Raw genomic sequence first — 26,796 nt, forward strand, 5'->3', positions numbered from 1 at the left:
AAGGGTCCTGTATCTAGGGCACCAATCCACTCGGCCAGGACGGCTCTCAAAGATATATGGGTGTGAAAAAATTGTAGCTGTTGAAAACAGTAGTGATCAGAGGTCAAAACCTAGTGAATTGTTACTTTTTTTTTTTACTACAAATCAAGTTGAAAAAAAAAATTCTGAGTTCACTGATTACAAATCTGAGGCGGATCCAATTTTTGAATTTTCACAATTGCCGGTCTAATGGACTTGTTCTTCTTCGTCTCTGAAAGGTTCACGTCATAACTGTTTATTTTCGCAAAGTTGGCAATGTCGTGACTAGTATTGTTTACAACTGAATCATAAAAGTAATTGCAACTTGAAGTTTAAGGAAATATTACCTCCAAGAAGTATAGCTGAAGGAGAACCCATTTATTCTCTTGCTTCTCATCTAGTTGGATGGTTGAAAAGGTTTTTCTTTCCAATAATATAATTTGATTAAATATTAACCTTTTTCCGATCATGGGCTCGTTTTGATATTATCTTATTATGATAAGACAATAAATCTCTGAAGAAGGGAGAGAACAAATGAACTGTCACTTTAGAAATAAAACAGAAAACTAAATTACAAATCTAAGGATAAAGAAGCACCGGTACGAATAAATGATGACTGTTGACAGCAGATATGATGAACAGGCAAAATGCAAGGCTATGACAGGGCTACGGGGGTCGTATTAGGTAATACTACAAACGACGCAGTATTTATTAAACTAAATGATGTGGAAATATGAATTCCTGTTGGCAACCATTTGAAGACAGTTGTCTATTAGTCGCACAAAAAATGTATTAAGAAGAACGAGTGAAAAATTATCTTCAGTCATTGACATTTTGTTCTATTTTGAATTCAAGTTACACATGCTCCACAAATTAAATCATTTTGTTGTATATTTTTCAGTTGACTGTAGATTCAGTATTGCGCTGTTTTATAGCAGTTTTTTAGCCAAATATTTTCCAGAAGGAAACATTTTTGGCTTTTTTTTGCGGGAAATGTTCCTATTATAATAGCCTTTTAAAAATGAGTGCTATCTAAAATATTCTTTTCTTGGAAAAATGTAGGGTCGAAAGAAAGTTTGATTGTAAATTTCTGGGCAATTATTTCTTTTTATTTATGAATGCAAGTTTGTTTCCATTGTCGATAAACGCAGCTGAAGAAAATCAAAACGCAATCCCTACATTGACCTATTATTTTTTGAAGTTACTTCAAACCAGGATTCATAGTTATTCTTTATTATAGCATCCACATAATTACACTGATTATTAATTTTCATTTTTAAGTCTATTAAATTTGGTATTTTAAGAGCTATCTGTTTTTATCAAAAGGTCCTACTATATTTTTTTGTCACACGGATATATTTTCCCAATTCTCCAACGCAGACCGCAGCTGGTCTTAAAATTTACAAATTGACATTAAGCAGCTGATATAGGTGTTTTTTGTTAAGTTTAACAATATATGTATAAAAGAATCTATAAAAAAATAAACCCTTATATAAACCAAATATATTGGATTACATATTTGGATTATGTATTACAAATATATTTGGAATAAACCAAATATATGAAAGAATCTTCTTTTTTTGATTCTTTTTTAGCTCCGTCAATACACAGATCCACTTTGATGAAATGAAAATTCTCAGTAATAAATAAACCTATATTTTACTAAATGTCATAAAGTGACTGTCTTGGAGCTAAGCTGTTTTCTTAATAAGATGTTCTTTTTTATTTCCAGAGGGGCAATTTCCTTATTTTCTAAGACATAATCCAGATAGTCCTAGAAACAGATGTAGGTAGCTGGAATAAACTTTCTATATGGCGTGTTTCCACTTTTGCGCTCCTCTATTTTCCTAGCAACATCATTAGAAGCTAATTTAAAACACAAAAGGAACTTAAATAATTCTTTTGTATTCTAGAATTTGAATATAGCTGAAGACAGACAAGGGTGAAGAAATTTAAAACCAGAAAATAACATCCTGGAAAAAATATTTGGGATAGAGAATGTCTCACAGCTATGTTAAAAACGATAGTTCTGTTTTTAACAGTTAGAACTCTTGGAATATTCCCTTTTGCAAAGATATGAGCAATAGACAGTACTTGTCTGTTAAACGAAACACAGCCAAGAAGTGGAAATAGGTTAACCCAAGTAAAATATACCAAATATGATGATAACGTAATACTTTAGAAACAAGATTATGGAAACTAAGACAAAGAATTATGGAAAGCAGGCTACGCAGAAAGCCTTATATTAAATCAAATAAAAAAACTAGTTTTTTTTTACTGAAAGTAAGGAGCGACATTAAAACTTCAAACGAACAGGAATTACTACGTGTATGAAAGGGGAGGTTTCCTTCTTAACACTCCTTTCTTTACGGTAAAGTTTGACTCCTTTTCTCAATTCTAATTCATTAAACAGTAAAAAACTTTAGCATAAAGAGCGGGGCTTTAAGAAGGGAACATCCCCTTCATACAAGGAGTAATTTCTGTTCGTTTTAAGTTTTAATGTCACTCCTTACTCTCAGTTAAAAAAAAACTAGTTTTATTTTTATTTAGTTTCTGAACGTTTTTGAATTAATGTTTGATTTTGGCTCTCCGCACATAAATCATTAAAATGAAATTTGCATGTTAATTTTTTTTTTTGGCTGAATGGCTTTCTCTTAGTTTTTATCAGACAACTTTGAGAAAAAAGGGGTGGGGGAGGAGGCCTAATTGCCCTCCAATTTTATGGCTACTTGAAAAGGCAACTAGAACTTTTAAGCTTAAGAATTAACCTACGTAACCAATTTTTATATTCTTATATGTTTATTATGTATATGAGGGGGTTTTCTCCCCTCTTTAATACCTCACTCTTTACACTAAAGCTTAAATTTTGTCCCAACCCTTTAAGAATGACCCCTGAATCAGAAAGGCCCTAAAATAAATAGTTGAAATTAGTAAAAATACTTTAGCGTAAAGAGCGAGGTATTTAGGAGGAGATGAACCCCCCATATGCATAATAATCTCCGTTTGTTTTAAGTTTTAATGCTGCTCTTTACTTTTAGTTGAAAAAACTTTTTCATTTTTATTTTTTATTGTTTTTTTTATAATAATGCTAGAAAATCCTGCGCCCCTTCGTTGAGTTTCTTTGCCACCATGACATATTACTCCAAGGGGAAATCCTCCCACATAGATCCCCCTACCTTCAACCCCCCCCCCCCCAAACCAAAATAATCTCCCTGAAAAACGTCTGTACACTTCCCAACAACCATTACTGTATGTATTAAATAAAAAAAACTAGTTTTTTTAAACTGAAAGTAAGGAGCGACATTAAAACTTAAAACGAACAGAAATTACTCCGTATATGAAATGGGTTGTCCCCTCCTCAACGCCTCGCTCTTTACGCTAAAGCTTTTAATTGTTTTAAAAAGTAGAATTGTGGCACAGAGTCAAACTTTAGCGTAAAGAGTGAGGAATTGCGGAGGGGACAACCCATTTCATATACGGAGTAATTTCTGTTTGTTTTAAGTTTTAATGTCGCTCCTTACTTTCAGTTAAAAAAATTAGTTTTTTTTATTTAATTTCTGAACGTTTTTGAATTAATGCATGTTCGATTTTGGCTTTCCGCACATAAATTATTGAAATGAAATTTCTATATTAATTTTTTTTGCTTAATGGCTTTCTCTTAGTTTTGATCAGACGATTTTGATAAATAAGGGATGGGGAAGGAGGCCTAGCTGTCCTCCATTTTTTCGGTTACTTAAAAGGGCTACTAGAACCTTTAATTTTTAACGAACGTTTTTATTAGTAAAAAATAAGCGTAACTTAAGCATTAACTTACGTAACAAACTTTTATATTCTTATATTTTTATTATGTGTACGAGGGGGTTAGTACCCTCGTTAATACCTCGCTCTTTAAACTAAATCGTAAGTTTTGCCCCAATTCTTTAAGAATGACCCCTGAATCAAAAAGGCCGTAGAATAAATAGTTGAAATTACTAAAAATACTTTAGCATAAAGAACGAGGTATTTATCTCCTCCTAAATACCTCGCTCTTTAGGCTAAAGTATTTTTAGAACCCCTCATATGCGTAATAATCTCTGTTCGTTTTAAATTTCAATGCTATTCCTTACTTTCAATTGAAAAAACGTTTTCATGTTTATTTTTTCATTGTTTTTTTTTATAGAAATGCTAGAAAATCCTGCGGCCTTTTCATTAAATTTGTCTTCCCCCATGACATATTCCTCCAAGGAAAGATGCTCCCACATAGCCCCTCCCATCAACCCCACCCCCCAAACCAAAAAATACCCCTGAAAACATCTGTACACTTCCCAATAACCATTACTATATGTAAACACTGGTCAAAGTTTGTAACTTGCAGCCCCTCCCCAAGGGATTGTGGGGGAGTAAGTCATTCCCAAATACATAGTTATTATGGTTTTCGACTATGCGGAACAAAATGGCTATCTCAAAATTTTACTCCGTTGACTTTTGGAAAAAAAGTAGCGTGGGAGGGGGCCTAGGTGCCCTCCAATTTTTTTGATCACTTAAAAAGGGCACTAGAACTTTTCATTTCCATAAGAATGAGCCCTTTTGCGACACTCTAGGACCACTTGGTCGATACGATGATCCCTGGGGAAAAACAAAGAAAAAAAAATAAACACGTACCCGTGATTTTGTCTTCTGGCAAAAAAATACGAAGTTCTACATTTTTGTGGGTAGGAGCTTGAAATTTTTGCAATAGGGTTCTCTGACACGTCGAATACGATGGTGTGATTTTCGTTAAGATTCTATGATTTTTAGGGGGTGTTTGCCCCTATTTTCCAAAATAAGGCAAATTTCCTCAGGGTCTCAACTTTTGATGACAAAGATTAAATTTGGTTAAACTTATATATTTAAAATCAGCGTATAAATTCGATTATTTTGATGTATCTTTTAGTATCAAAATTGGATTTTTGCATTTCAATCTTTTGACCCAAGCCATATTTACTATGCCGTTGACTTTCTTATGAGAAGCATCGAAGTAAATTTGCTTCAAATGAGTCTTGAATTGCTTGTAGAAGGGTACATACCTGTTGGGTTGTCGGCTTATGCTGCTAAGACGAAGTTCCCCATTTACAGCCATTTCCTATGTGCGTCTCCTATATGCGGCTACACAGTAGTGCGGTTGTAACTGTAGATGATGCTGTAGATGATTGTAACTTTAGATGATGCTGCAAGTTCAAATTATTCTCTAAAGTACTTTGGTCCAACATATAGAACTACTGAAACTAATTAGAACTAATATAAAAAATAGTCGAACATGGTAGTTGACAGCATTATATCGGGTTTAGGGATAAGTTACGCTGAAGTGCCTTAACTGGAAATCAGCCTAAACAGAAAATTTCTTGTCACATCTTTATTCAGCAGTTGCTTTACCAGTTATTAATTATTTTTCAGCGGTATGGAATGGACTATCTTATGCACTGAAACTAAAGATTAAATCAGCTTTTCTCTCAAGCATCTGAAGCATCTCCTTCGGCTGCTTCTTTACATTAAAAATACTTACCCGGAGAAATAGTATCAAGTACGCAATATTTTAATTCAGCTGCCCCAGCTTGAAGATCATGCTGACGTAAAATCTTTAGGTGGTTTTTCTGATTGTGCATCTACATGATTGATCTACAGTGGCATTTGCTGAATATTTGATTTTTCGTGTTTTGTATATATGCTTATATGAAGTTTTTTGTTATCTTATCTCTTTTGTTTCTTTTTGTTCGTTTACTCCACCTGTTCTCCTTTTGTTGTATGGAGGGCTATAAATAAACTTCATTCATTCATATCTGATACGCGGAAGAGGATATTGCTTTAGAAGTAGTCTACTTATCTCCCAACAGTATGTCACTAATGTACCTTCTGGCACCCGGCAAATAGCATGTGTCCTTGACTGTAAAGTACTTTACTGCACATGTAACAGAAAATCAATGATCAAGACAACCTTAATCCAGATATTTGTTTTTTGTATAGCCTTCTTAAATCAAAATAATTCTCAAGGGGGAGGGAAAGGTTCACCATAATGAACTAAGGCGAGCTTGCTCCCAATCTAACTTTTCAAAAATAGCTAAATAGCTTGTTTTTTTTCAGAAAATGCCATGAAAACGGCCAAGAAATTGAGCAAAGGTGCTTTCCAATTAAATATTCATAATGCATGTAAGCCCTCTGAAACTGTATATCTGATGCATGTTACTGAGGTTTTCTTGAACTACAGCTCTGCGAGAGTCAATGGAGGAGGATAATACTTTTGAACTAGTCTATATATTTTCCTCCAGTATGTTGCTACTTTGTCTTCTGCCACCCAACAATTAGTCATTGACTGACTGTAAAACACTTGTATGTACTTATAACAGAAACTCAATTATCATGAAACCCTTCCAACCCCACAATTGCAAAAATTTTGACAACAGAGAGCCAAGTTTTTGGTGACGATCAGAGTTCAGGTTCAGCTTAATTTCAACGATCTATCCATGCATTGTCATGCGAATCATACAGGCTGGTAGGTTGTATATCTTTCTCCACAATAATTTTGATAAGGCTTGAATGTACATGGAGGTACTTATTTCTTATTCGCTGCCTGAGGATATCAGCGTTGAAATTATTTAAGAATATAAAAAATTGTCAATTCCCCATAGACTATGCCTAGAAGCACACACCCTAATATTAAGCCACCCAATATTTGATTGAATTTTCCATATTTGGAACTTAAAATGTATTTTAATTTTACTAAATAAATTATTTATTTAACTTGAAGTATTAGGCCACAATTAAACCTTGTAGTTTCAAGTTGGTATTAGCCTAATTAAGCTAAGGTTTGCCTTAAAGGGAGTTTAAGCGTCTTTCATAAAAATTATCAACCAACTCCTTAAATAAATTTCTAAGGAATTTGTTTGTTCATAGCTCCATTCTTCGTTTTGGCTTTTCCACGATTTAAGCCCAGGCAATATAAAGCACTCGGAAACGTGAACTAGTGTAGAGTTAAAAGCGTTTAGTATTTCCTTGCTCTTCTAGGTTTCTTGGATAAGACAACGAGATCTTCACATTTTAACCGTTGGAACGCTCACTTATACGAATGACGCCCGTTTTTCAGCAGTTCACGTACCTGGTACAGACACATGGACTCTACGACTTAAGCCAGTTCAAGTGCGCGATGCTGGAACATATGAGTGTCAAGTCAGCTCCGAACCCAAGATCAGTAGATCAGTGTTGCTTAACGTTGTCGGTAAGTTTAGTGACTAGGATCGTATACCCACTAGGACCTGAGTGTGGTACATTTAATATGCAGTACATCTACAAAACTAGCTCAAATAAATCGAATCGTCAGGTTCTTCAATACCTATATAATTCTAAAAAATACCACTTCGCAGAAAACAAAAAACCTACCTCTTCCCCCCCACACAACAGAAATTGTTTTTAGCAGCAAAAACTTATATGACTAGTCGGAAAAAAACTAAAATTAATTTACAAGTCTCACAATAGTCTTCCAGTGACCATGATATGGATAATTTTTAGTATACAATTATGAATATCAAAGAAACTAGAGTGAGAAAAATTTTCAGTAAAGCATTAGTTTTTATAATACTTCAGATACTGGAAAATATAACAAGTCAGTGTTATTAAGATAGTTTTGTAAATATATCGTGTGTAATCGAAGAGCAATAATTTTAGTTTGTTGTAAGTGTAAACTTTGTTCTTTGATTCGGTTCTTTGTTCTTCTCTTTGTTTGTTTTTTTAAGTTATTTTTGCTCTTTTTTTATGTGTACACAATAAACTTCAAAAAAAGATCCTAGTTTAACTTAGGCAAAGAAACTAGAGAAGTCAAGTGGGTTTCTTAAGGGCTTTAATTGTAAATTTTACTTCTGACGTCCCTTAAATTTTTACACAATAGATGTTTAACATTTTCCCGTAAGTTTATTTTAGTGTAATTCGTTATCGCTATCTTTAAGAATTTCTGTATGCTAAAACTCAATTCTACTGAATAATAGGATAAATAATAGAAATTTACTGATAATTTATAAATTCAGTAATCGAATAAATAGTAATTACTCATGAATCAGTGTTAAAAAGCAATTTTTCTTCAAAATACAATTTTTGATTTTTTGGTTACTATGGACAGTGGTTTGCTCTTTACTATGTTGCAGCTACTGCTGAAACCATAAGTTAATTGAGATTAAGGCTCTCAGAGATTTTTCCATATTATTTGATAATATTTAAAAATACATAAGGAGCAAATCATATGTTATTTGTTCGTTTTTATCCTCTTTTTTTTTCATATGAAAAAAATCTGATCGTCTTACAAGTTTACAGCCAACTAGCTAAGTAGTTTTAAAATTCCCTTGCTTGGCAGGGATAGCCACTCAAAAGAAGGCTCATAACGGAAAAAAACTTGTTTTATTTTCACAAAAGGGAACATAACTAGTTTAATGGCTTGTCTTAAACAGGAGAATTGGCTGTAGACCATATAATAACCATGTTTCTAGTGTTTTCAAGACATTTTTTTTCTTTAATACTCAGTTCAAACAACAATATGAATAGTAACCTGCTAAACCAATATTCCTCCACCTTTTTAAATTTGTAACCCCACAAAATGAGTCGAAATAAAGTCAGTCTCTTCAAAACTCATTTTTTAGTCGAATTATTTACTTTTTTACTAAGGCCTAATTACCCATTAGTTATTCATTGACAAACTCATTTTAACTCTTAAATTTCTGTTTTGTTGTTTGAAATGCAGTTCTATATATCTTTATATACCTTTTATTGAAGTCTAATAATAAATAAATAAGCCTTCTAGTGCATACAAGTGTCAAAATTTCCCATTGACTGTGTCCTCTTGTCAACGGGCTAACCCCTCGCTGAGATTGATTAAAAATACTCAAAAATCAATGTTCATAATATTAAATGAGTTCCTCAAATACAAAACTATCTATTTTTTTTCCATCAGCAAAATCTTAAGATTTAACCATTGTCCATATTTTCTAACTTATTTTATTTATTAAAAAAATCATTGAAATATTGGGTCTATAGTTGAAAAGCTCCTGCTCTACGATATCGATTACAAAGATAATTAACAAGCCTTTAAAAAAATGAGGATTAAAGACAAAAAAAGTCCGTTTAGAAATCTTTTAAAGTTTGTTGATCAAGAAAAACGTTCCTATGTAATCGGCTTTAAACCAATATTTCTAATGAAAAAAAGATTATCCTTCAGCGAACAGGCTTTTAACAAAATTATCAGAAATCGAAATTAGCTAAAGAAATATTGGATTTGGTTGCTGACCCTTCTGCAAACAATGCAGATTTAAAATAACTGTTAACGGTTTTTCACCATGCTAGATGACAGTTCGGATTACTGAGAATTCTAAGGAGATTTATTAAAGAACGTTCAGAAACAAAATACTCCCGGTTTAATTTGCTTTAAACCGTAATATTAGTAAAATATTATATATATTGTCCTTCACTTATTATCAAAATTGGCACATTTAATGTTGCTTTCAACGATATTATCAGAAACTAGAATTAATTATATTAATATTTGACTTGTCTACCACATCTCCTGTAAACTAAATCTAAATAATAGTAGATGACTTAAATATGCAGTTATCCACGAAAAGTTAGAGGCTGAAGAAGTTTTCCTCAATTTAAGATAAGGGAAGAATATAGTCTTTAAAGGGAGTTTTTTTCCGAGAAATTTGGTAGCGAGGGCCCGTCTATTGGTTTGTTTTTCTCTTTTCCTCCAAAAGAAAACCATATATATATATATATATATATATATATATATATATATATATATATATATATATATATATATATATATATATATTGATCGATATGAATTCGATATGGATCATCAGACAGGTAAAATTCTACATAAATTAAAAAGTAAAATGTTCAAAATACAAAAACGTTTATTGAATATAAATTTACATCACTGAATATGAATGCATGAATTTACCTATTTCCAAATTTTTTGTTCTATAAATTCTTTCAAAATTGTTTGAAAATATAATTTCCTTGTGTCTTCACTTTCAAATGGCATAATTGCTTAGCTATTTAATCTATCCTGATTCATTGTCGATCTCCGACAGTTTTTTATTAGTTATGACCGGAAGTAACGCTCACGGGAATTGTTAAGATTATCCGGACAGCAATAGATAAGTTTAGAAATACCGTTGCTCTTTCATTATCCGCTAACGATTTGGACATTCTAAACTAATTTTTGAAAAAAGTCAGAGGGTAAAATAGATTTCACAGTTTCCATTCCTTCAGCTAAGGTTTTTCGTCTATATCTGCTTCTTTGACCTATGGTACATCATTTTCTGTCAAATTAGAATCTTTTAGAAAATTTCTAATTCAACTGCATGTTTTTAAAGTACTTTTTTTTTCCAAATTTTGAAGTTTTCCTAGAAACCCAAGCAATCTAGTATGATTTTTACTTGTTCAAAACGATCACAGTGATTCTGTAGCTTCATCTAGAACAACGTTAACAAAAAAAAACTTGTATGCATCTATCGGATCTTCAATAGGTTTGATCATTACATTCACAATTAAATTGTTTCTTTCTTTTCCCAAGCCTTTTATTTCGAAATTTTGTTGTTACTTCTAAATTTTCTAGAGGACTGAACTAAGACATATTCGAATCCAGTACCACTGTAATAAAAATGTATTGTCTTTCATTGCATTTCCAAGAGATTCTGCTTCGATTTTAATTTTTGAATTTTCGGAAATTTTTGATATTTCTAAAAGAGCATCATAAAATTCCCCTGTTTCGCATCTAATTACTTTTATGCTTTGAATTCAACATTCCCACCTGGTATCGCAAAGTGGCTGTACAGCAAGTCTTTTATATATTTGGGAAGTACTAAACATCTTTGTGAAGATGCCCAAAACTAAACATATAGGCATTGGACAAATACTAAAAAAGGTTAAAGCTTTTTAGTAATTTTTCCCCAATCTCCAAACACTATTCTATAGTCATGACAAACACAAGGAGTAAAAAATACCCGCGGATTTACTTCTAAAAGTCTAGCTTGCACCCCGGAGACTTTCCCCTCCCTTCATGTTCAATTATTACTGCCTTGCCCTTTTATGTTGCTGATGTTAAGTCCTAAACTCTCAATTTCCTTTTTTAGCATAAAAATATATTTTTCACTAAAGTGCTCTCTACATATATAAATTTAATGAATTGTTCAGATATAGCAATATTCGAGCCTTGTATGTTCCAACCGAATTATATCTGATGCTAAGAGACACTTGTAACTGCTGTCTGACATCTGGAGTACAATCAAGAATCACGGCAACATATTTTCCATATTTTGTTCTATCAATAATTTGACTTTTTACTTTACTTAATAGGCAACAGCCTATTAAGTTCATTATTTCATTTTGTATTGTTTTGTTTAAATACTATTAGTGTATTTGTTCTGTGGTAATTCTTTTATATTATCCTGTATTAATGGATCAAACTTTCGAAGCTATTCAAGTATAACTAGAAAATATTCCGTTTCGTGCATCACCTTAGGTTTCGATTGATCCTCTAAACACGATATTATGTTGCCTTGCCAAGCTACGAAGTGTAAGATTGAGAGGACAAAGGATTCGTTGCTAGAAGGAAGATGAATAATGGATAAGAATGACACACTTGTTTTATTTCGAAGGCTTCTGACCTACTTCGAAAAAATGACTGCACAAAACCATTCTAGCTTGGTCCTGGCATATTCAGGACCTCGGTTGTTAACCACTGCCGATCCAGAGAGGCATGTGGGGCGGTGTATTTATCTGAGAGATTGATTGGTATATTACCTGTGGTAAAACCATTGCAATAGCTCAGTATGGCAGATTGGAATTTTTGCTTTTATTGCCGCATCACTAAGGAAAATTTCAGCTCTTTTAATAGGTGACCTGCTGGAATCAAGTAAAGGCGTGACTGTTGCTAGCATAGCCTTCCAAAGGAGAACTTTTCGTCAGTCTAATATGCATACTTCCTGATCTGTATTAACTGCGGGGCAGAGCAAGTACGGAGGTAAATCCTTCAAGGAAATATTGCTCATAGCTTGGTGCCTAATGTTTAAACTTTTTCTACTTCAGTATATGATGATCAGAATCTATTGCAATGCAAAGTGTCAAGTAGGATCTTGGATTTAAAGTATTGTGACATGAGGTGAAGCTGCTTACACAATGGAACTGCTAACGGCATAATTTTTGAAGAAATTGTCGGTTGTTTCGTATGTATTCCTGAGGCGGAAATGTCATATTTATACTCTTGAAATGTGCTCATAAATATGACGTTACTCTCATGTATTTTTCCAAAATTAAGGTTCTGACTGCTTTTGATTTTTTCAAACTCGTGACCTATCTAGATCGCTTTTTCAGGTCAGGAAGTCTCAGAATGCCAATTTTCCAAAAAAAGAATTAAGCTATTTTCGAGAAAAAATTATATATACATAAATAAATATGTAATCACTACTCGTTCTTCCCTTCAGTTTTGACTAATTGCATATATCTCTGTTCTTCGTTTTCATGTTTGACTCGTTGTGATTCTCGCTGTCGCATATCTTCCAACCACATATTTCTTTGTTTTTCCCTTTTGATTTTGACTCGTTGTATCACGCGCTGCCGCTTATCTTCTAAACGCACATTTCTTTGTTCTGCACTTTCGTTTTACATTCGTTGTAATTGTCATTGACCCAAGTATTCTAACTGCGAATCGTCTTTGTGCTTTATTTTTGTTTATCATTACTTCGGACGTTATTCCAGCGCCCTTTGCCTTAGCTACTCGGATTGATCTTGTCACATTTCATGGTCTAGTTTGTTCATTTTCACCCATTGTGAATTTACATTTTTCGAGTCATCCTACATCCTACAGATTCTGTCAATATTACTTTCGTTTATTTTTTTTTCAAGTTTATTTTTTATGGCTTTACTTCTTTTTTTTTGTGAACAAAAGCCTCCGAATTCTTTCATATAAACACCAAACGTCCATGAGACGACGTAAAAGTCCTACTTTTATTTATTTATTCTTTACCTCTTACTACTAATCTTTTTGCCGCTTTTTTTACTACCTTTGCTGATGCTGAATTGCCCATAATACTCCACTCATCTGGAAAAAAGAATCGAACATTTTTGCAACAAAGTAAAGGGGGAATTCTTCATGCGATAATTCTAATTTTATGACAGAAATTTGGAGGGGCGTGTTGTGCTTTCAGTTGTTGAAAAAATAGAATTTAATAAATTTGTTGTTTGTTTCAGCGTTGATATTTGATCTTGGTCTAAAAAAATGTCAAAACAGTGATAAACAAAACAAATGTCAAATGGCAAAATGTCATCGAGTACTTGATTCAAGCCAATTAACAGATCATAAATCATATTAAAATGAATATGGAAGCCTTCAAGAAAATAAATTGTTTGAATATTTATTTTTTTTTTTACGAATAAAATATGAAAAACAATGTATTTAGTCAAGAACAACAAAGACGTACAGTGACAAACTTCGTAATAGCTGGAAAAATATGGTATGTCTATCGCAAAGAATGAAGTTTCTTTCAAACATTTGTAAAACATTTAATATTCATAGAGGGGGATGTTGTGTTTCTATTCTTCCTCTTTTTTATTCTCTTCTTACGTGAGTACAGGCCACGTAAGACGATTTCTTCTTTTTTTGGGGTTCTTGGAAATATTTTTCTAGCACATTGATATGAAATATGCTTTCCCCTGCAAAACTCACATTGGCTATCGTGTACGGTATAACTAAATTGGTATAACTTGCACCACTAAACTTGTGTACGCACGTGAACGCACGTACGTACGTGAAAACGTACGTACGTGTGTACGCACGTGAAAAGTAATATTTGATTTTTGAATTGGCCGCTTTAAATAATAAAAAACCAAGTTTTTTCACAAGTCTCAGAGGATCAGGGTTAGAAAGAAGTGTCCTAAAAAACAGACAATTGTTATTTATCTTATATTTCAATACGTCTGGTTTTGTTAGTTCTGAATAAAACCTCAAAATGTTTCAGCAATTTTCTATTTCTATCGACGCATTTATGTGATTGCTGGGACATTTGTGAAGTTTTTACTTGTTTAACAGATTTAAAAGAAAAGAAGGTAAACTGCTAACAATACGAACTTTTATACGTGATTAGCAATTTAGTTTAAGTTACTGCGTTAGCAAAATTTTCTAGGGGATTATCACAATATGATAGTAACGTAAACGGGGCTTATAGGCATAACAGTTGCCTAAGCGTAACAGCTAAATCCAATAAGACGCAAAAATTTGATGATCATTAGCTTTAATAAGCTAACACCAGTTATTGTATATTATTAGATAGGGAAATCTATTTTTTCCAAATGAAAGGACAGAGAGCTTAATTGAAACTTAAACAAGCATAAACATTGCCGTATTTGAGTCAGGCAGCTTTTTCAGCCCCCCACTTTTAACAATACCATTTAATAAGTACTAAACTGGATTTAGATTAATTCTATATTCTAGGGGTCTTACTCCTCCCCCCTTAAAGCCGTCGCTTTGACTCTAAAGTTTGATTTCCCGCCCCTAATGCTTTAAGAAATACTTTTCAATCAAGAGCAATTTTTAACGGTTAAAAATTATTTTTATAGCACCTCAGGAAGGGGAACCTCATTGTTGCGCATTGTCCTTAAACAATAACATTTTCTAATCAAACGTTTTTAAAGGCCATCGATAAATAAAATGCTTGTAATTACCTTATCACTACATTCGTTGGACTCATTAATGCTCTCAGTAAATGCACTATAAAACTTTAGCGTGAAGAGCGAGAGACTAGGGTCGGAAAGGGCAGCCCCCCTCATGTACGAAATAATTTCTTTCCTTAGTTCCTATTGTTACTCGTTTTTAGTATCACGTCCGGTGTAACATAAATATTAGGGTAGCTTCCACCCTACTCGCTCCTGACCTTTATGGTTAAGTATAAGTTTTCCAAAGCAATGCTACCGAAATAAAATCACCCTGGAAAAAAGATAGCCTTAAGATTTGTTTTAATGGGGCCTGAAATTTAAAAATTATTTTAAAAAAAAGTTTATGATTTTAGGTAAGGAAATTTATAAAGAGAATTCAGCTCCTGTAGAATTTCCCTTTCATTCTACTGTTTTGGTCCAGGTAAAGACATGATATGATATTTTTTATAAAAAAAAAGAAACGGTGGGCTATTACAACAAGTAACATAATAAAAATAATTAATAAATGAACGCCTTATAAATATAGACCTAGCCTATTATTAAACCTTTACACAAAAACTAGCCTGTTGTGCTTTATACTTTTCAGTGAGCCTCCCATTTATGTTGAGGAGCCTCCCAATCCATTTAATAGACTTATATAAATGTGTTTTTACTTCACACCAAAAATATTTTTATAATAGTTGAAGACCAATTCTCCCCCTATCTTCTATATCAAATAAAAAAACAAGTTTTTTTCAACTGAAAGCAAGGAGCAACATTAAAAAATCAAAACAATCAGAAACTGTTCCGTATATCAGGGGTTTGCCCTCTTTCCTCAATGTCTTGCTCTTCGCGCTGAGACGTTATTAAAAAAAAAAAAAAAAAAAAAAAAAATTAGGGCAAACAGTCAGAAGTGCAAAGAACAAGATACTGAGGAGAGAACAATATCTTCATATTAGCTACAAATAATTTCTGCTCGTTTTGAGTTTCAATGTTTTTCCTTACTTTCAGTTGAAAAGACTTTTTTTTTTTAATTTAGTTTTGGATCAATTTTCAAATGATACCGGTAAATCGGACTCGCCTTCCATGATAAATTCCCTCCCCCCAAGCAAAGCTCCTCAATGGAAAGTTCCCCCCATGTAAGATACCCCCCTCCCATAAAACTTCTTGCGGGCGATACCGCTGAAAAATTCTCCTTAGTTTACTTTTATTTGAAAAAAACTTTAGTTCCTAATTGTTTTTCCAATCACTCCGAAAATCCCCCTTCTGTGGAATTTTTCTTTTCTGGAAATCCCCCAATGAGAAGTTGTTTTGGCGGAAAATACCCCATGTAGATTTGTTCTGCAGAAAATTCCCCATGGAAAATTCATCCCGCAGAAAATCCCCCCCAGTAAAAAATCCCCCATACAATTCTAAGCCCGCTGAAAATTTTCCCCGGACAATTCCCACGAAATATCTTCTCATTATCTCAAACGTAAATTTGAGTCGACAAAGAGAGAATAAGACAAATAAAAAGAATTTCATATTGAAGTTTTGTCAAATTCACCCATCGTAAAATTTTCCCTGTAAAGTTCACCCCTGGAGACTTCCTTCCCCGCATAAATTTTTTCCCATAGAGACCCACAACCAGCAGAATATCCTCTCCCCCCTCCCGCCCTTCTGAAAAATGTCTGTATGTTTCCCAATAGCAAATACTATACGTAAACAATGGGCGAATTTCATTATTTACAGCCCTTTCCCAAGAGGCTGTGGTGGGTCATGTTACCCCAAGGGCAAATTTTTTGGATCTTTCAATTATGCTGAACAAAATGGCTAGCTCAAAATTTTGTTTAGACGATTTTGGTGAAAAAGGGGAGTGTGAGGGGGGCTATTTGCCCTTAATCTTTTTGGTCACTTAAAAGGGCGGTAGAACTTTAAATTTACGCTATAATGCGCCATCTCCTCATCTTCTGAGACTATCGGTTCGAAGCTATCCCCCCTATAAGAAAACACACATCCGTGATGTTTCTTCTAGCAGAAAAAAAAAATCACGTTTTTGGTGATGGGAGCTCGAAACCTCTGCAGTAGGGTTCTGTGATACGCTGAACTTGATGGTTCATTTAGATTTTCATTAAGATTCTTTGACTTTCTGGGAGTGTTTCCGTTATTTTCGAAAACCAGGCAACTCTCCTCAGGCTCTTGACTTTTCAAATAGTTCGTGGTAACGAACGTAGTAGTAAGGAGCGACCCGGCTCAATAGTAACCAAAACTCTAAAAAATGGAATTTTGATACCAATACGTACATCAAAATAATCGCATTTTAATACTGATTTTAAATATATAAGTTTCATCACGTTTAATCTTACCCATCAAAAGTTACGAGCCTGAGAAAATTTGCGTTATTTTAGAAAATAGGGGAAACGCCCCCTAGAAGTCATAGAATCTTAACGAAAATCACACCATCAGATTCAGCGTATCAGAAAACCCTACTGTAGAAGTTTCAAGCTCCTATCTACAAAAATGTGGAATTTTGTATTTTTTGACAGAAGGCAGATCACGGATGCGTGTTTATTTGTTTTTTTTTTGTTTTTTTCCCAGGGGTGATCGTATCGATCCAGTTGTCCTAGTATGTTGCAAGAGGGCTCATTCTAACGGAAATGAAAAGTTCTAGTGCCCTTTTTAAGTGACCAAAAAAATTGGAGGGCACCTAGGCCCCCTCTCACGCTAATTATTTTACCAAAGTCAACGGATCAAAATTCTGAGATAGCCATTTTATTCAGCGTAGTCGAAAAACTTTATAGCTATGTCTTTGGGGACGACTTACTCCCCCACAGTCCCCGTGGGAGGGGCAACAAGTTACAAACTTTGACCTGTGCTTACATATAGTAATGGTTATTGGGAAGTGTACAGGTGTTTTCAGGAGGATTTTTTTGGTTTGGGGGAGGGGTTGAGAAGAGGGGGATATGCTGGGGGAACTTTCCATCGATAATTTGTCATGAGGGAAGAAAATCTCCATGAAGGGAGCGCAGGATATACTAGCATTATTTAAAAAAACAATGAAAAAATAAATATGAAAAAGTTCTTTCAGCTGGAAGTAAGGAACAGCATTAAAACTTAACAAACAGAAAATATTACCCATATGAGGCGCTCACCTCCTCCTAATACCTCGCTCTTTACGCTAAAGCATTTTTAGTAATTTCAACTACTTATTCCACGGCTATTGTCATTCTGGGGTCATTCTTAATGAATTGGGACAAAATCTAAGCTTTAGTGTAAAGAGCGAGGATCTGACAAGGGGGCGAACCCCCTCATATATGTAATAAAAATATGAGAATACAAAAGTTCTTTACGTAAGCTAATTTATAAGATACGTAAATCTTTTACTAATAAAAATATTCGTAAAAAATTAAAAGTTCTAGTTGCCTTTTTAATTAACCAAAAAATCGGAGAGCAACTAGGCTTCCTCCCCCGCTCTTTTTTTTTCTCAAAATCATTCGATCGAGATTATGAGACAGCCATTTAGCCAAAAAAAAAAAAAAAATGCAAATTTCGTTTTAATTATTCCTCTGCGGAGAGCCAAAATCAAAACATGCATTGATTCAAAAACGTTCAGAAATTAAATAAAAAAAACAAGTTTTTTTAACTGAAAGTAAGGAGCGACATTAAAACTTATAACGAACAAAAATTACTTCGTATATGAAAGAGGCTGCTTCCTCATCAACGCCCGGCTCTTTACGCTAAAGTTTTTTACTGTTTTAAAAAGAAGAATTGAGAGAAAGAGTCAAACTTTAGCGTAAAGAGCGGGGCGTTGATGAGGAAGCAGCCTCTTTCATACACGAAGTAATTTCTGTTCGTTTTAAGTTTTAATGTCGCTCCTTACTTTCAGTTAAAAAAACTTGTTTTTTTTTAATGACAGGAAAGACGGAACTTAACAAACTTGATATATTTGGACTCAGTACAATAAGCCTTTCCTTTTGATATGTCTGTTGATATAAAATTTTGTTTTTTTAAGAGTTTTGCTTATTATTGAGCAGAGTAGCTGCTTGGTTACAGTTCGTTACCATAAACTTTTTGATTACATGTGTACTCCAAATACATTCTTTCAAGTTAGAGAATACTAGATGTTGAATTTCCACTCTACATTGACAGAAAGGATCCTTCGCAAAAATTTGGAAATAAAATTTCCCGGAAAATTTACTTATACGGGCTTGGGAGCCCCTATTCTCCCATGGAGCCTAGTGGTCTTCCAATCTCATACGCTAACTGGTGTGCAATAATGCAATATTGTAAAATCCTGTAGTAACACTGTTCCTACGTTTTAAATAATAGGCCCTTTTCTGACTATTGGCTGTGTATAAGCTTGGGGACGAATGTAGCCCCAAGTGGCAGTATGACCTTTGAAACTGGGAGAAAATTTGTATAGCTTCTCGAAAGTTCTAAGCCGATTGGCTACCTCATAACTTTAACTTGATTGAATTTGACCATACTTTGGCTGAAACAGCATAAAATGGTAAAAATTGGCACTTGGTTTGGGTAGAATCCGGAAATATTTTACTCAATAGCATTTTCACCCTGTTTGATTAAAAATGACTGGAAATCAAACCTTCCTGCAGTTCGATCTATTTTCTTACTTTTAAGGTCTACAAGAACTTTTAATTTCCACTAAAATGAGCCTTCTTTCGATATTCTCTAACCACTACTTTGTATGATACCCCCGGCGGGAAAAAAAAACAACAAAAAAACAAGCAAATGAACACGCATCCATCATCAAGTTTCTGAGAAAAGAGATGTAAAATCTAATGCTCTGGAGCATAATATCCGTATTAGGAGCTTGAAACCTCCGTATTAGGATTCTTATACACGTTGAACATGATACAGTAATTTTTAGCAAGATCATATTTCGTTTAGGGGGCGTTTCTCCCTTTTATTTTAGTTACACACGTTTTATTATGCTTGTAAGTTTTTATTAATAATTTTGAAATTAAAGAATTTTCTACATTTGGAATCACAGTCAAGTTGGAATCACCCCCGTTATTTTTTATTTTTTTTTATTTTTGGTTGCTATAGTGGGCCGCGCATGTTCTTCTTTAATTCCAGTATAAATATCAAAAATGCATTTACTGAAAAGCTTTCTAAAAATCAGTGAAGGAACTTGGAAAAACTCATCTCCACCTTTTTAACAGAAACACCGCTTCTCAACGGAGGTCTGGCCTGTCCGCTTGTTTCGAGAACAATCGTTATTAAATGTACAAATGTTTTTTGCGTATTTTTACAAAATATACGTATCAACATAAAAACAACAACTTTAAAACTCAGAACGACAAAAATCATAATTTATACATGGAAGGTTTACGATTCCCTCAGATGTCCTCAAATTTAAATCCCCCCGACCAATAATTCAAGAAAAAATGCTCTAACTTAAGAGCAATATAATGAAGCATTTCTCCCACACCTCGGTAATGGAAAGAGCTGATTTATTTAAAATTGGCTTAATTAACTCAGTTTTCTGTTCAATGGATTTTAAAAGCAATATGTAAAAAAACACTTTCAATGACCAACTGGTATAATTTTTACTGTAAATACTTTTAGTTAATTTTTGTTGCATAACGTATAGGCTGAAAGAGATCAAAACTACAGCTGCAATCTAGTAATGAACGTAATACGGTTCATAGTAAATAAAGGTCATAAAATTTGTTTTGAATAAAACTGACTAGTGACTAATTTTCTCTGATGAAGGTAAAGGGTTAAGTAGAAACTTTGAACGAAAAAAATTACTGCTTCGCGGTTTATGCAACATATTTTTGAAAAACTATTTCAAAGAAACTGGCCCATAATATTTCTCTATACTTAGAATTATGATAAACTAACCATTTTTTTTTGTTATAGAACTGACTAATGACAAATTTCTTCTGATGAAAGTAAAGGATTAAGTAGAAACTTTGAACGGACAAAATTACTGCTTCGCGGCTTATGCAACATATTTTTGAAAAACTATTTAAAAAAACTGGCTCATAATATTCCCTATACTTAGAATTATGATAAAATAACCGTTTTTTTTTAGTTTTTGTTATCAAACTGACAAGTGACAAATTTTTTCTGATGAAAGTAAAAGGTCAAGTTGAAACTTTGGACCTCCACTAACAAGTAACTAACAATTAAACAAATATGTTAAATTTGACATTTGTTTTGTCTGATAAGTTAAAACTTTAAAATTCTATGAATTCTGAAAGAAAAGTATACCCTCGGGTATACTGTTTTTTTATTGGGTAAACTACCCAATTTTTTTATTGGGTAAACTATCCAATTTTTTTATTGGATAATTTTTTTTACTGTAAACTACAAGCATACTAATTATTTTACATCATTTATTTTTGCTATCAAACTGACTAGTGACTAATTTTTTCTGATGAAAGTAAAGGGTTAAGTAGAAACTTTGAACGGATAAAATTACTGCTTTGCGGTTTATGCAACATATTTTTGAAAAACTATTTCAAAGAAACTGTCTCATAATATTTCGCTATATTTAGAATTATGATAAACTAACCGTTTTTTGAAAATTAATTTTTATTTAGTTTTTTATAGAGTCAAAATGTGTCGTAAAGTTTATTAATTTTATGGCCATTAAAAGATTATTTAGAACTTCACAAATTATTCTTTATTTTTTCTGGCCAATTGAGGATTTTCCTGTTTCTATTCCTGTTTTGTTGCTTCGGTTTTGTGTTTTCAGTAAAGTGTATTTTCCAGAATCCTACAAAAACAGGGATAGAACATCAGTCTGTTTTTTGAAATATTCCTTTAAAATGTATTGCATAAACCAGGGAGCAGTAATTTTTGCTTGTTTGAAGTTTCAACTTTGCTCTTTACCTTTATTAGAAAATCATCATTTTTTTATTTTTTTTATTGATTGCTGAATAATTTCATATCACACGGATCCTTAGAAAACCACATTTGTTCATAAGAGATGACAAGTTCAGAAGACTTGCCGAAAATAGCATTTCACTAAATATGCGTGGGCCATTATCTCTGGAGACTTTATTAAGAAAGGAATCCCACGAATTTACGTGATGAATATAAAGAGGGAGTACGCTTATCATGCAAACACTGTGGACAACAGTTTTTGTAAGGGCTTAGCGTTAGATGTTAGAAGAAAGCTAAGTAGAATGAAGATAAAGTAGGAAATGCTTACCTAGACAAAAATTTAAATGCTTTAGTAAAGTAAGGGGAAAGTGAAATCATTGATAAAATAGTAACACAGCTAGTTTTGTTGTCATGCTTTGCTGACATAAGTGTCGCAGTAGATTGCGACTATATACGCACCAATCACTCAAGTTAGATATTTTTTATTCTACAGAAATAAGTTTTCTGTACCTAAGCCTTCGCCAAAAAATAGGGCTGAGTTATGTCAGGGAATGAAAAAAAAGCATACGGAATTTACTCAAATGGCTAAAAATTAAAAATGAAAACATTTAATCTAAAGAGTATCAGTGGAAGTAAAAAAAAGAATTAATAATTTTTATTGGTGTGACCAGTGATGAAAACATGTTATGACATTTATAATTCTGGTATTATTGTACTTATTTACTTAACTTAATTAACTTACTGAACTAACTTACTTTACTTACTTACTTACTTATTTATTGTTCCATCCGGCCAATCCAGCCGGATTGACCGATTTGGGTCTCCTCCTCTAATGGCATCATAACAGCATTAACATAGCATAACAGCAGTTATGGGATGGGGTAATATTGTGGTTAAGGGTATCTAGGAAACTATTGAACTATATAAGTAGAACTTTTAATAATGGTAAAAAATGGTAGAGGACTTTATGATGAATGAATATCTTTCGATTATATCTTTCGGTTTTTCCCTATTGTTATGCCCTCCTCTTTTAAATGAGTTGGATACCTTGCAAAATACCTTGTATGCCCCGCTGCTCCGAATAGAGAGACGAGGTGAGAGAAGCATAAGGCGCAGATAGAATGCTAAGACCAAAGCAGATAAATTCATGAAGTATTTTATACTTTGCACTTCCTGGCTGAAGGGCCAAGAAACGGAGATCAGCACCGCCGGTACGGACTTTAAAGTCTAATGCCGTATCCTTTACCTTTTACCTTATTTATACTTGTATCTTCTATGTAGCCATTTCTTTTCTTATTTTTTTTTTGCATTCAATGTCTATTTCTATAAGTATCTCAGTTTTGTATTCAAGCAAAATTAAATATTCAATATCTGTGGCTTTTAAATCTCTAAGTTAAAATAATGTGTATTTTATAAGGATAATTCGAGAAATGATTTTAATTTACGCGAAGCAACAACGCATTGAAAAAAAAATATATATAAATATTCCACCAATTTTGCTTTAATTAGGGTAATGAAAACCATCGTCAATTTCCTATTTTATTTGACCGTAAGTAGAACTTTCGTTTTAGGAATGTGAATACACATCTAAATACAAAAGATAAAACTGACCTAAAGACTAGCATGACACTTGCATCACGTAGCAAATGCTCAACAAGGTACAGGAACATACCCCAACCAATCCCTCTAGAGACACAATTGTTACCTTAGCGAATAATTCGCATCGCTTTTAATTGAGATTCAATAGACATTGGCTGAGATTAAATAATTTAGTTTTTCCATCAAAGAGGTAGGATGAAATCATTATTCTGGGTGATGTTTGTTGAAGTTCTTCAAGCCCGTCTAGTAGCTAATAAGCTGACGACCAAGTATTTTGCAGCCTTCTCCCTAATAAGTCAGATCAAGTATTAAAGCATAGACGACATAATTTACAGATCCTTTTCCCCCTTGAGAATTTAGGGCACTTGTGAAGTCCAAAAAGACGCAATTAAAAAACTACTTACCCTTCACTTCTTTTTTTGGGATTAGATCTTCAGACTGTAATTGGTAGTTGTCTTGACGTCAAGAATATATCCCCGCCTTCTCCTCCCCAATAGAAGTTAAATAGATTCCAGGCTCAAAAGAAAAAAAAGAATTCAGGTACAGTGAGCTCTACAACCTCTTCTTGTAGATTCCCTAATGACAATAATTTTAGGGTACAACCCCCCTCCCTTTTGGGAGCAGTTAGTTCTCATCGCTTGATTCTCACTAAATTTGCCTGTGATATAATTGCGCCTTATGGCATATGTTGCAATGATAAGAATTGAGGGTTCTCCTCCTTTCTCATTCTAGAAAAGCCATATCAAGTACGAGTTCCTTAAAGGTGCCGTCAGGAAACTAAATGCCGCTTTGTGACAAATTGGAATGACATCTGATGACTCCTTTTCGTGGACACTGTGGTGACAAAAGATTTGGGACCCTTTTTCCTTCCCTTCAATGTGACCGAATCATAGATGAACCCTAAAAAGCCTTAAATACGAGATTTACTCTTCTTTCTGGCCAGGTTTTGTGAAGATCTGACATCCTCTTAATGTAGCTCCCACTACTGCAAGGATTTTAGGGAGCTTCCACCAAGAACAGAGGTTGGATTAGGTGCGGACTTATGAAAAGAAGACTATGACACCTAATCTAATCTTACTTCCCCAATTTGGGTTGGATCCAGTTTGGGTGGGACTGGTTTGGTTGAAGACATTTGTTTCTTGATTTTTAAGAGTCGCTTCTACGAAGGAAAATGAATTACTTCCGAATAGCACGTAAATGAAAAAGCCGGGGAACTATTTACTTGGAACCAGTCATGCCACGGGAATTACGCAACAGTCGGTTAAATAATTGAAATGTAATAAAAGAAAAATGAGTAAAACCCATGACACTCCCTTCCTACAGGGATTGCCCCATTGGTGTTCGTACTGGCACTAGGGCCACTGAGGCCGTTTCGAGAGGCTACTCCACTTGTTTCAATTGTTCTTTGCATTACTTTGTGTTGCACCACTTAAAGCTTTCTTGGAGATCGTTTTATGGTGTAAAATTTCAATTTGGAAATATTTTGCAATGATAATCCATGAAATATTTAATATTCTTTTGGTCTTTGCGATTGTTCTTATCTAGTCCATGATTGGCCATTCCCAGAAAAAATACTGTTGGTAGTGCCACCTAAGAATTTCCATCATCCCATGGGTAAGTTGTACTTTTGGCATCGGCCTTCTCATACGTCTTAAGATTGGCAAAATATTGGTGGCTGTGCTTCCCAATTTGTAGGTGATCGACCTGTTTATGGATGAACCCACACAAGTTATCAGCGCGCTTTACGTTGAGGAGTACCTGATATTGATTATCCTAGAGTAAATAAAATACCTTAATATTTATTCTATATTTATATAGCTTGCAGCCTCAAACGATGCCCTGTTTTTCAACCTGATCCACCGTTCTTCAGAGCAAAAGGAATTTTGTGTGTCTGCGTAGGTTTTAAGCTCAGATCCGTTCACTGCCTAGCAGAAATGAAGAACGGAAAACTTACATTGAAAAATCCTAGAAAGCTAAGGAAAACGATTTCCATGGAGTATTTCAATGCCGCAGCCTAACAAACTAGTGATTTAACTGTTGGCTTGTAATAAAAAAAAAATACAACAAAAGCTATGGCAATCTTATAACCGCCTTCACATATATTTTCTTACGACAATAATTTGAAGACCCCCCTTCCCTCACTTGGTATTTGGTCATATTTCCTAAAGTATATTACTAGGGCAACAGCTCTTGCTTTCCACCTAGTTTTGTTGAGACCCAAAATCCTTCTCAGGAATAAGTCATGATGACAATAATTCGGGGACCCCCTCTCTCCATTTAGGATGGAATGTGTTTATAAACCAAAGACCAAAGCAACAAGTAAAAAACAGGTTATTACTTTCCATTAAGTTCGATTAACATCTTGTTTTTTTTTATTATGAATGACAAGACTTTGGAAAACTTTCTGAAACAAATATTTTGGAGATCTGCGGCTAATTTTATTTGGACATATTTTAGCTTAGTTCTCAACACAAGCCTTGTGCCAAAACGAAGTCCCAAAACTTGAAGCAACATAACAATAAAAAAAACACGACAAAAAACGTCTGAATTGAGGATTTCTATATACACTTCTTCCGAATTATTTCGTGGAAACATTTTTAAAAGAGGTACAGAATTTCAATATCAGGGTTTCAGGGGGAGATAACTCTATGAAAACCACAACACATATGAGAAGATGAATTTCTGAACTAGGACAGTTTTTGGCTTCTAAATTAGAATATTGTGCAAGTTCTAAAAAACGCATTTTTTTTATTGAAAATCACAGGAAACTTGAATCATTTAAGAGAAACTTTTCTTCTTTGTTTTTGAGTCTTCTATATTGAAAAAAAAATTCCAAAGTTGTATCCGTTACTCTTTTCAAGCTGTAAATTACTGACAACGAGAAAATAAAAAAAAACTCATTAGCAGCAATGCAACTAGGAGGCTATACTGTTGTTGTTGCACTCTCAGCACAATGCAAGGGTGACGTTTCCCAGCCAAAACAATAATTTGCTTTACATTGTTCCCCGTTTTTTGTTTTTTTCTTATTTTTTTGCAAAATTAAAAAATGTGAAATATAGTCAGAGAGTAATTTGACATTCAAATATTAGTTGTTTTTCAGACCCCTACATAAATCATGAATTTACCTTTTAGTTGCAAAAGCCAAGATTGGTCCTCCAGAGCTATTTATCAAAGTTGGAAGTGACATAAATTTAACCTGTTTAGCCCCTCAGTCCTCAGAACCGCCATCTTTTATTACTTGGCATCATGCAGGTCAGGTAAGATTTATCGTTCCTTACTATTTTGAAAGGGAGGTTTATTTACTGGATGTCACGTCTCTGATGGCGTCAGCTTCGGCACTTCTAATCCATTTGCTTCGAGGCAAACTTTCGAAAATCTTAAACAGATTATTTAAATGAAAAGGGTTCTGAACAATGCACGACAAATAGCGAGTAAAAATGTTGCTTTCTTATTCACGGGTAAAAGTGTCAAACAGAAGAAAATGTACTACCAAAAATCTCCTTATTTCATATTTATCCATCAAAATTTAAGCTGAATAGATTCTATAATAAAAAAGAAATTATTTTAATATGACTTGTGAAAATCGAAAACATTTTCGTTTTGGGTTGTCCTAGCGAGGGGATATCACTTAAAAATATATAAGCAATTTGGAAT

The 26,796-nt window shown here is 33.6% G+C and overlaps 1 protein-coding gene and 1 long non-coding RNA gene across 2 annotated transcripts in view; one reads left to right on the forward strand and one right to left on the reverse strand.

Annotated features, from left to right (window-relative positions):
- Positions 1–26,796, forward strand: part of LOC136032230 (zwei Ig domain protein zig-8-like) — a 196,307-nt gene that overhangs the window by 63,364 nt on the left and 106,147 nt on the right. Inside the window, exons 3-4 of the mRNA XM_065712449.1 lie at positions 7,036–7,246; positions 26,275–26,399. Coding sequence (XP_065568521.1) covers positions 7,036–7,246; positions 26,275–26,399 — 336 coding nt within the window. The remainder of the gene's footprint in view (positions 1–7,035; positions 7,247–26,274; positions 26,400–26,796) is intronic.
- The window catches only part of LOC136032231 (uncharacterized), a 250,742-nt gene that overhangs the window by 39,995 nt on the left and 183,951 nt on the right, over positions 1–26,796 (reverse strand). Inside the window, exon 3 of the long non-coding RNA XR_010618687.1 lies at positions 5,064–5,204. This is a non-coding gene — a long non-coding RNA (uncharacterized LOC136032231). The remainder of the gene's footprint in view (positions 1–5,063; positions 5,205–26,796) is intronic.

The sequence above is a fragment of the Artemia franciscana genome, chromosome 10 (assembly GCF_032884065.1).
Source record: "Artemia franciscana chromosome 10, ASM3288406v1, whole genome shotgun sequence".
NCBI classification, from domain to species: domain Eukaryota; kingdom Metazoa; phylum Arthropoda; class Branchiopoda; order Anostraca; family Artemiidae; genus Artemia; species Artemia franciscana.